The sequence below is a fragment of the Sinocyclocheilus grahami genome, unplaced genomic scaffold, assembly GCF_001515645.1.
Source record: "Sinocyclocheilus grahami isolate Dianchi unplaced genomic scaffold, SAMN03320097.WGS_v1.1 scaffold219.1, whole genome shotgun sequence".
Taxonomy (NCBI): domain Eukaryota; kingdom Metazoa; phylum Chordata; class Actinopteri; order Cypriniformes; family Cyprinidae; genus Sinocyclocheilus; species Sinocyclocheilus grahami.
In genome coordinates this window covers 136,271-146,903 of record NW_015505398.1, presented here as the reverse complement: position 1 = coordinate 146,903, position 10,633 = coordinate 136,271, and the positions used below count along the sequence as shown (strand labels likewise).

General features: G+C 38.1%; 2 protein-coding genes and 1 long non-coding RNA gene across 3 annotated transcripts in view; 2 read left to right on the top strand and 1 right to left on the bottom strand.

Annotated features, from left to right (window-relative positions):
* The window catches only part of LOC107596511 (uncharacterized), a 379-nt gene extending 222 nt beyond the window's left edge, over nucleotides 1-157 (top strand). The window contains exon 2 of the long non-coding RNA XR_001610375.1: nucleotides 27-157. This is a non-coding gene — a long non-coding RNA (uncharacterized lncRNA). The remainder of the gene's footprint in view (nucleotides 1-26) is intronic.
* A 1,582-nt stretch (nucleotides 158-1,739) lies between these two features.
* LOC107596482 (semaphorin-4B-like) lies at nucleotides 1,740-7,665 on the top strand. Its single transcript, XM_016287228.1, has 9 exons — nucleotides 1,740-1,743; nucleotides 3,122-3,267; nucleotides 4,321-4,496; nucleotides 4,614-4,764; nucleotides 4,862-5,072; nucleotides 5,165-5,280; nucleotides 5,814-5,971; nucleotides 6,081-6,160; nucleotides 6,238-7,665. The coding sequence occupies exons 1-9, from the start codon at nucleotides 1,740-1,742 to the stop codon at nucleotides 7,035-7,037; spliced, it is 1,842 nt and encodes a 613-aa protein (XP_016142714.1). The 3' UTR covers nucleotides 7,038-7,665.
* Nucleotides 7,666-8,935: 1,270 nt separating this feature from the next.
* On the bottom strand, nucleotides 8,936-10,422 carry LOC107596509 (putative nuclease HARBI1). The gene is made up of 4 exons (XM_016287254.1): nucleotides 9,945-10,422; nucleotides 9,748-9,863; nucleotides 9,546-9,657; nucleotides 8,936-9,464 (listed from the first exon to the last, which is right to left on the bottom strand). Exons 1-4 carry the CDS (start codon nucleotides 10,375-10,377, stop codon nucleotides 9,091-9,093), a joined length of 1,035 nt encoding a protein of 344 aa, XP_016142740.1. The 5' UTR covers nucleotides 10,378-10,422; the 3' UTR covers nucleotides 8,936-9,090.
* Nucleotides 10,423-10,633: the final 211 nt, after the last annotated feature.

The following is a 10,633-nucleotide window of genomic DNA, read 5'->3' as shown; positions in this document are numbered from 1 at the left end:
CTCTCGCTCTCGCTTATCTCTCTCAGGAGTTGAAGCCTACAGCCTTTCTGTCCATGCAGCAACTGATGGAAAAGGGGGTCTTTTTTAATGATGTTGTATTATGAGTTATTGCAAAAATGAGTATATACAGTATATAAATATGGATTCTTGAATCATTCTTGAGTCTTGTGTCTTGCCTCTCTACAAACTTTTAAATATCTGGCTGTAATTTAGTGACTGCAAATGCTGATTTCATTTGATTCCATCTTTATTATACCTGATAATGAGCTAGTTAAACTTAAGGGGGCTAATCAATTTACAGTATATTTCAAGAAACTAAGACTTAAGGTACTCCACTTTTTCAGTTGTTTAAAGACTGAAATACATTTTTCATTTATATTTTAAGTGTAAATTCATTTACATTTAAAATTGTTAACTCAAAGCAGGTATTACACACTTTGTAATTAACATCTGATGCATTTATAAATCAAAAATCACAATTGAAATAAAAAAAATGTTCCTGCGATTCAATATCTTTAACAACAATGTACAAACATTACTACAAACTAAACCACCAGGGTCCCAGAAATGCGGTCCTGAAGCTGCAGCCTCCGCTATATTATCCACTTCGGTAGGTGGCGCTGTTACAAAAGAATAGGGTCCTAGAACTGCAGTCCTGAAACCGCAGCCTCCGGTTGTGCAGGAACACCCTTCTCGATGGAACGGGAAGAAAGACTAAGCTGAGAGAGAAAAATAAAATGTTAAGGAAAGGGACCAATAATAATAAATTGCCTTCTAAATCCTCTTAAACAGATGCACCTTTCTTAAAAATGTCATTAATGCTTTATTTACTCTATAACTTTTTTTAAGTGTAATATTTTCATATCCCCATTTCTTTTAACTCTTCCACCAGAATTATCCTTTCATTTTGATGAGCAGTGCAACATATTACTTGCTCTTCAGTTTCTGCTAATCCACATAGACTGCAATTCCCAGACTCATGTTTGTTCATTCTATACAGGGAATAATTAAGAGCTGTATGTCCAAGGCGAAGTCTGGTAATGATTGTGTCTTCTCTTCTACTGCCATGACTTCCTCTTTCACCACCAACTATATTTTGAATCTGATAAAGATGTCTTCCTCTTTCCTCCTCATTCCATGGTACTTGCCATTTGCCTTTTATAGCTGTTCTAATTATAGCCTTAACTTCTTCTTTACAAAGTGGAATATTCAGTTCTATTTAAGATTATTTTAGTGCCTCCTTTGCTACATGATCCACTTCCTCATTTCCATCTCCCACATGTGCTGGAACCCACAGGAAACATATTGCTTCCCAATGTATTTACCCTGTACATACTTAAAATAATTTCATATAGCATATCTTGTCTTGAGGATCTCCCACTAATTAGACTTGATAATGCTTAGAAAGAATCAGAGCATATCACCACATTCATTGGTCGAGAATCCTCCATTCACCTGGTAGCTAACAATATTGCTGCCATCTCTGTTGTGTAAACTCCTACTTGGTCAGATACCCTTTTACCAATTTTAACTTGATAAGGTGGGATATATACAGCTGCTGCTGAAGCTCGACCTGTTTCCGGATCTTTAGATCCATCAGTGAAAACTGTAATCATTGAACTATAAGTCTGCTCAAGATACTACATAACCATTGCATCCTTAGTTATCACTATTTTTTATCATTAATCGTTTTTTGCAAATGAAGATCTACTAACGGTAAAGAGAAGAGCCATGGTGACATGGGTGATCTTACTACTGTCGGGCTCAATTCTACATTTATGATCCCTCTCGATAGAGCGTCCTCTTCTGCAATCCATCCAAAACTATTAAGCTTGACAGATTCATGTTCCCAACATTTTAACAACACTTTTTTTAATTGGATGAATTTCATTATGTCCCTTTACTGATATCCAGTAATTCAACATTACCTTTATTTTTGTGATATCAAGAGGCATTTCATTCATTTCTACCTGTAAGGCAGGAATACGAGAAGACCTGAAGCACCACAACATATTCGTAATGCCTGTGACTGAATAATTTCTACTTTATGCAGCAATGTTTTGGACACAGACCCATATGCTATACATCCATAATCTATGGTTGACTTAATTATTCACCCCATCTAAACATCTTAAAATATTTAAAACGTTTTTGCATTTATCAAACATTTTTTGCATATGAATTCCAAATATCAGTTTAGTATCCAGCCAAACCCCATACCTTAACACAATCACCTGTTCTAAAGGTTTGCCATATAGCTGTAATTTTCAGTTACATTGTCTCTTTTTGAGAAACAGACAACCTGTGTTTTTGACACTGATAATCAGAATCCCCACTTATCTGTCCATTTCTCCACTTCATTAATTGCACTCTGCATACTTTTAACCACATACAAAACATTCCTCCCTCTCTTCCACAGTGCCCTGCAAAAATAGTCTTTTCAGCTCCTGCAAAAAAATGGGAAAAAATGTCATTAATCATTACAATAAATAGGATGGGGCTACACACACTGCCCTGAGGAGTACCGTTTTCAGTATAATATCTTTTGGAGAATGATGAACCCACCCTGACTTCAATAGATCTATCAAAAAGGAAACTATGAATCCAGTTAAACATTCTTCCACCAATACCCATCTTATCCAATTTAATTAGAAGTCCCTCTTTCCAAATCATGTTGTAGGCTTTCTCCACGTCGAAAAATGCTCCTACTAAAACTTCCTTATTGACCTGCGCCTTCCTTATATCAGACTCTAGACACAGAACCGCATCCATAGTGTTCCGACCTTTCCGAAACCCACTCTGGAAAGGAGAAAAATATCCTTTATTTTCCAGAACATGATTCAATCTAAATATAATCATTCTCTCCATTATTTTACACAGATTAGACGTTAGGGCTGCCTGTAACTTATGGTGGTCATACGTGCCATTTTCCCAGGACGCATCCTCGCCAGGATTTCTATATTGCCTAAAATATCTAGGTTTTGGCTTTGTTTGCATGTGCAGACCGATCGGTGTAAGACATCAAAATACCATACAGACGGTTCCTTATGCTTTCAACATGCTCTCGAGGTATTTTGATGTTTTATTTCTGTATGTGTGTGTGTTTGCTGCGGTCCGGTAGACCCAGCTTTTGTAGGTTCTGCTCATATTACAGGTTTAGACAGCGAGAGAAGTGATGATCAGATCTACTTTTTCTTCAGCGAAATGGGGAAAGAGTTCGACTTCTTTGATAACACCATAGTGTCCAGGATCGCACGTGTGTGTAAGGTAAGATGGATTGTTTAAGCAGTTCACACACTGTTGATAAATTCAGCATAAACCTGAGAAAGAACACGTACTGACACACACACACACACATACACAAATGCCAATATTTCCAATATCACTATGCACTTAGCATATTCTTATCTTCTAAAGATTCCTCAACTCATTCTGCTTTAGCTCTAAAGGTCAACATAAAAATCTAAATGTTTCCTGGTGTTATTCTGCAAAATCCATTAGTGCACATTACATTATAAAGTTTTAATAGTCTTTTATTAAAATGTAAAGATGCTCTGGCTCTGAAATAACTTTTTCTGTCGACTATTAGACAATGTTAACCAATAATTAAAAAGCTCTGTTTTAGAAAACTCATATTTAAACTAGCTTAATTTACTTTAGGACAGACTTTAGGTGACAAATAAACATGGAGATCTTTTTGCAGGTAGAATGGAGAAAGAGTACACATGGTTCATTTACATATAATACAGACATTGTAACAATTCAAAGCTGGTTGAAAATCTTCTAACCTGTCCTTTAATTTCAAGTCATTGAGTGTAACAGATGAAGCAGGATAAATGTAAAAAAAAAAATTTTTTAGTTAATTGTCATAACTCTGGACACTTGTAAAACCGGGGCATCTGGTCACCCTAGTTTCATGTTAACTTAAAAAGCTGATGAACAAGGTGAATCACAGGAGACTGTGAACTCTTCCCTAATAATGCTCATATGTGTGTTACTTTCCCTCCCACTGATGCTCCCTAAAACCCATGGGAGTACCATGATAATACCATGTTTTGTTTTAGACATGTACTATGGAATTACAATATTATTCTTTGAGATGCCCTGGAGAATTATATAAATACTATGGTATATGCATATAATAATAGTTTAGTACCATGTTATGACTATCTAATATTGTACTATGGTACCGCAGATACTCTGAAACCAGGGCTGGAGTTATGATGCCCCCTAGCGGGCTTTCTGAGTATTGTGAATTATTGAGACTATATGCTGGTTTGAAAGTGTTAATCATTTGTTTGTGTGTGTGTATGGCCTCAGGAGGATCAAGGTGGGGAGAGAGTCCTGCAGAAGAAATGGACCACATTTCTGAAAGCTCAACTCTTGTGTTCGCTACCGGACGATGGCTTTCCTTTCAACATCATACAGGATGTGTATGTGCTCCCAGCCCAACGCAAGAAAAACACACTCCTCTATGCAGTCTTCACTTCTCAGTGGTGAGCAAAAAATGTAGAGTGGCAAAGGAAGATAAGCTTGAAGGGAGAGGATGTTTTTCATTAATCATACTAGAAACTGAATGTAACATTGCTAATTTGTTGCTGTATGTTTTGTAGGAGTAAAGGTCTGGCAGGCAGTTCAGCAGTGTGTGTGTTCAGCATGGATCAGGTAGAAAAAGCGTTTAATGGCCGTTACAAAGAAGTGAACCGAGAGACACAGCAATGGTACACACACACTCACTCTGTACCTGAACCACGACCTGGAATGGTAAGATGGCACACACTCCTACATATACACTTTACCAGTTCTATGTAAGTGGAGGATATTTGAGTTTTCGTGAAGCTTTTTTTTGTCCTTTCTGCAGTGTATTACTAATGCTTCAAGGCAGCTGGGAATAGACTCATCCCTTGATATGCCAGATAAAGTACTAAACTTTGTGAAAGACCACTTCCTGATGGACAGTCCTGTCAAAAGTCGGCCTGTGCTCTTCACACACTCTGTGCACTACACACAAATTGCTGTGCACCATGTGCAAGGCCTCCATGAAGCTTACGATGTGATGTTCATTGGCACAGGTATGTGTTTTTTTTTTATTTGAGTGTCTGGGTTTCTGTGATTTCATTTATTTTCTAAATAGCTCTTGATGTTATGCTCTGTGATTTGTCAGATGATGGACGTTTGCAAAAGGCTGTGAATGTAGTCGGTATGATGCACATCATTGAGGAGATCCAACTGTTCCCAGAGCAACAACCTGTACAAAACATAGAGCTGGATTCAACTACGGTGTGTGTGTTTATGTGCTAACACTTTTCAATTTGTTATAATTAGCTAATGCATTAAATATCATGAACTAACAATGAACGATACTTTTACAGCATTTATTAAATTTGGTTAATTTTAATATCTACATACATATACTGATACATTTTTAACCTTTCAATTTCAAGAACACAAATTAACAGAAAGTGTTACTGTTTATACTTATGAAAGGGTGTATACAAGGTAACTGTTGAACACTGTTGTGCTGCTTCGTTTTTTGTGGAAACTGTGATGTTGGGTTACATTTGAGTTTTTCAATGAATAGAAAGTTGAAAATAACAGCATTCATTTGAAATAGAAATCTTTTGTGACATTTTAAAATGTCACTTTTGAAATATTTTTATTCAAATTTAAATTCGGAATAAAATAAAAAATATATATATATTTTTTTGTATGGTAGTGTATTTGAACAAACATTTACACATTTTTCTTGCCTTTGTGCTCCACAAAGCATTCATTTCACTCTCTTACTTTGAACCCTCTCTCTCAACAAACAGGGTTTGTTATTTGTGTCGTCACACTCTGGTATTGTGCAGCTGCCAGTAGCAAACTGCGGTTTCCATAACAACTGTGGCGAGTGTGTTTTGGCCAGAGACCCATACTGTGCCTGGACAGGCACACACTGTACTGACGTCAAACATATCCCACCACTAAAGTAAGTCTTCTTTCTTTCCCTTTTTCCATCCAAATCATCTGTTGCATTAATCATTTTCAGTACAAATACCAATCTATACCTTCCATATTTCATTTTATGCATATTTCAGCCAATGGCAGCAGGATATTGAGAAGGCAGACACTTCAAAATGTAACTGCACAATGTTCAGTGTGGTGTCTGAGAGCTCAGGTAAACCTGCAAATCCCAACATATACAAGCATCTGTCATCCATCTGAATGTGTCATAACACCCATCTCTCTTTCTAGTGTTGCCACGTTCTTTCCCAAGTTCCCAAGAATCTGCTTGCGAGCTCATTATCATCCCAGCTAATACTCTTCGGCTGCTGCCCTGCAATCTTCGCTCCAACCGTGCACAAAGGAAATGGTCATACAAGCCAGATGTAGGACGCTTCCTGTTCCCAAGCCCGGAGGGTGGGTTAGTAGTCAGCGGCCGTCCAGGCAGCGATGAGGTCTTCTCATGTTGGTCAGAAGAACATGGCTTCAGGCAGCTCTTGGCCAATTACTGTGTGAAGGCAGAGCCTTTATCCGAGACTGCAACCAATACGGGGCGGCTGGATGAACATCTTATAATCCAAAGCATATCGTCGGATGTCTTGTCCAGCGAATCAGTGCGCGCCGCTCAACTGCGCATAAAGACGTATGGCACAGAGCTGGCCGTAGTGTGTGTGCTGTTAGCTGTTTGTGTGCTTTCGTTCGGGCTGTCGGTAGCATATCGACACAGGGGCTGGATGAAGGAGGTACTGAGAGGAGGAGAGCAAACTGGAGGAGCCCAAAAGAGCACAGTCAGGCCTGGGGAGAGTTTACCCCTCAATGCTGGTGAGCTTCCAACCTCCCCATCCGACCACAAAAGCTACCAGACATTGGAGGATAACTGTGGTTACACAATCGCTCAATCAGAGACAAGCACGCAGAACAACTCCAAAGAAGCACAGACACTTGCCCAAACGCCACAGAATGGCTTTAAAGAGACTCATGTGGAAGTCAGTGACATTAGCCCTCGGCCACGAGTACGACTGGGCTCTGAGATCAGAGACTCTGTGGTGTAAAATACTGACGTTTCTGATGAATTTCCATAATTTACGCATAAACAGTCTAACACTCTTAATGCTCACTTGGTACATTCAATGGGCAGCTTTCTTGAAGACTAAGCGTACTGAGCCCTGAGCACAAGAGAATAGATGGGACATGCTCAGTGTGTGTATTGCCAAATTGTAGTTGTTTAAGACAATGCCCTCAAATCTACTCCCACATCTCTTTCACCCTTTCATGTTAAACGGTAAAATATGTGTTAATATGAGAGTGCGCTGATACATTAGAAATCAGAAACAACAATCCAAGGAAGGGTGGACCAGATGGATGAACAGGAGAGAAATGGGCAATGAGCCTTGTGTTGTAGGACTGGTACTGGTGCTATTATCACTGCCAAGACAGAGTAATGATGCCTAACTCAAGGTGAGAAGACTGTTCTATGTCTGTTTGTATTCCTTTGCTATTCTTTGTGCAAAGTTTCAATACATAAGTGTTTAATGGGGTACTTTAAATGTAAGATTTGACTATGAAACCCATAGCCCATACTCTGCAGATTCTCATTATACCAGCATTGAACACCAGGCAGTTCAGACCAGGTTGCTTGTTAGTGTTATAGAACTTGGTTACTTTCTTAACATTTTAGAAATCTGCTGTTATTTTTATTTATTCCCTTTTTTAATTTCCAATTTATTGTTTAATTTCTTAGTCCTTTTTGGGAAGTAGTCTCTTGGTGTTTATTCTGTTATTCAAATGTGTTCATGTTAGTAAAGTGCCTGGTGTTAAATAATGGTATGATGTGTATGGAACTATGAAATGTGGAGTAATAATGGAAAAAAAATTATATTTGCTTTTAGATAAAATGTTGCAAGCGTGTATGAGCATTAAGAAACTTTTTCTTAATACCCTTGAATGTACATCTGAAGAGTTATATGGGAATGTAAAGCACAAAAACTTGAGATTCTGTTTTGCCTCATAGTTTTGGTGGTTATTGTGTTTGGTACAGAATATAGATGGAATCTAAACAGGCAGAAACAAGGTAATGATACTGTACAATAATACAATATTATAATATTACAATATAAACGGTATGCTTGGCATTTTGGTAAAGAGTGAGATAATGGAGGAGTGGTTAATACAGTGGGAAAAGGCTGAAAATGTCTGTAAACTTGCAATCTGTTTAAGGGTAAAAAGGAAAAAAATGTAGAAGAACATTGCAGGCTATGTTCATTTATGGGTTATCCAGACTTCAAACACACCCATGCACTAACGTTGCTATTATAGACATCCGTTCCACTTGGAAAAGTCTTTTTAATCCACATTAACCATGACATGTTTGATGTTGTTTAATCATGTGTTACATTCCACTGTGTTTTCAGCTTGTGTGTTTTGAATGGAAAATGTAAAGTAGATTGCGTTTTTTTATACTTTGACACTGTTTTACTGTTGTTTTACATTGTACATTCACGCACTTTATTTTTTCTACCAGTATTTGTAAGCTGTAAATGAGGTAGGCCACTGTCAACATCCGGTTTAATATTGTAGCCAAGGTTTGTACATTAATGAAGAGATGAAAATAGGTCTGAAAGAGTGTCTCCACTGTCTGACACGCAAAATATTTTTTTTGCATAAACTCACCGACTGTCACAGTCCGAGTATGTAATTTCATAAGCACAGTTGAGAAGAGTCAAAAATGTTTATGATGAATGATTTCTCTTCTTGAAATAAGATGAATACATTCATGATACATAATTATTATACGTAGAGGTCCAAACTCTGACTAAAAAAATCTGACATTAAAAAAATTATTTAAACCTGGAAATAAACTTTTTTTCCATTCAAACAGTCAAAATAGTTGTGAATAGTATAATGTCATTCTTTTTTTTTTTATAAAAAAAATTGAAGCAGAATTCTAACTGCAGTTTTTATTTTTTTACATTTTACAAGAATTCATATGAATTCACAATCTGTGGAGTGGTTTTTACAGAGGTTTAGAATATGAAACATTTGTCTTAATATGAAAGGCAGTTAAGGAACATGTAAACATGTTGGTCATTTTGCTTTTACTGAATGCTAAGAGAAATATTCTGCTGTGATTGCATCTCTGACACCTCCGCCTGTTGGATGGTCCTGCGTGAAGGGGTCAATATCATCAGGTGGGAGTTGATATTCATTTGGCACCCGCTCCTTCCTTATAGTGGCTATGTTGTGGAGAATAGCACAGGCACCTACGATCTGAGATGCCCGCTCTGGTGATACTCTTAGGTCACGAAGACAGTTGAACCGTGCCTTTAAAATGGCAAAAGTCATGTCTATCTTGAGCCTGGTTTGACTGAGGGCTATGTTAAAGTCATTTTGTGGTTTTGTCTCGGGGTCAGGGTAGGGAGTCATCAAAAAGCTCTGACATGCGTAAGTTCTGTCTCCCACCAGCAGGCCATCAAACAGCCCTGTCAATGAACAGAAAAGAGAAAAGTGTCACAATGTCACAGTTAATTCAAGTGTTGTCTACAGTTCCCATTTGATCATACCTTCTTGAAAGCGCTGACATAACAACGACTTCTCGAAAATGTGGGTGTCCAGCATAGAGCCAGGCCATCTGGCATCCAGACTTGTGATCATACACTGATGGTCACAAGTCATCTGTAATTAACACACAGTAGGTGAGTCCCATGGGTTAGTGATACATTATCACGAAAATATAGGCATATTAGTCAAAAGAAATATACCTACCTGAACGTTGAGGCTATGAGTAGCGTTTCTATTAAGATAATCAGCCTCAATTTGTTTTGTTGGTGTAGAGATTGGAATGTGCGTGCAATCTATTGCTCCAATAATTCTAGGGAATCCTTTAAAAGATTTTTAAAAATCTGTTTGGCAACTTTTATCGATCATTACTGATGGTGTATTCGTGAATAAATCCATCTTACCAGCTATTTTAGAGAAGCCCTCTTTTATGGCCACGGTGGGTAAATGTCCAGGGAACACAATGAACGTGTTTATGTATCTCTGGAGTGCGATAACCACCCTACGAATAGTTCGGCAAACTGTGTTTTTGCTGAGCTTCTCGGCATCGCCCACCTCATACAAGTATGTGCCACTTGCGAAGAAACGCAACGCGATACAAATCATTTGCGGGACAGTGGTCGCGTGGCTTCGCCGCGTCGGGTTTTTAATATGGGCCTCAAGAAGCCGACAAAGATATAACATTCCCTCCGACGAAAACCTGTATCTCTCGTATAAGTGCTCATCAGAGAATGCCAGTGGGTTTTGTTTATCTCTTAGAACTCTTTCCCTGCGTAAAGCCCTTTGTACAATTTGGGCTCCGATGTCTACAGGATTCTCCAAATACGGTGAAGCCATTTTGCTGCTGCTACTACTACTACTACTGCTACTACTACTACGACGCATGCTGCTGCTGCTGCTTCTTCTTTTGATGTTTTATGGCGGTTGGCAAACCAGCTTTAGGTGCATATACCGCCACCTACTGGGATGGAGTGTGAGGCGCTGATATCAAGGAAAAAGCTGATTCTCAAAAAAAAAAAAAATTCTACCTATATTTTATTATATAAATTTGTTATTTTCAGAAAATTAATAAGAGCTTTATAACCTTTATGAG

Coding starts and splice junctions, on each gene's coding strand:
- LOC107596482 (XM_016287228.1), top strand. Junction 3,268..4,320: donor GGATCGCACGTGTGTGTAAG/GTAAGATGGATT, acceptor GTATGGCCTCAG/GAGGATCAAGGTGGGGAGAG. Junction 5,972..6,080: donor AAACATATCCCACCACTAAA/GTAAGTCTTCTT, acceptor TGCATATTTCAG/CCAATGGCAGCAGGATATTG.
- LOC107596509 (XM_016287254.1), bottom strand. CDS start 10,377: ATGGCTTCACCGTATTTGGAGAATCCTGTAGACATCGGAGCCCAAATT. Junction 9,658..9,747: donor CTCATAGCCTCAACGTTCAG/GTAGGTATATTT, acceptor TGTTAATTACAG/ATGACTTGTGACCATCAGTG. Junction 9,465..9,545: donor ATGTCAGCGCTTTCAAGAAG/GTATGATCAAAT, acceptor GTTCATTGACAG/GGCTGTTTGATGGCCTGCTG.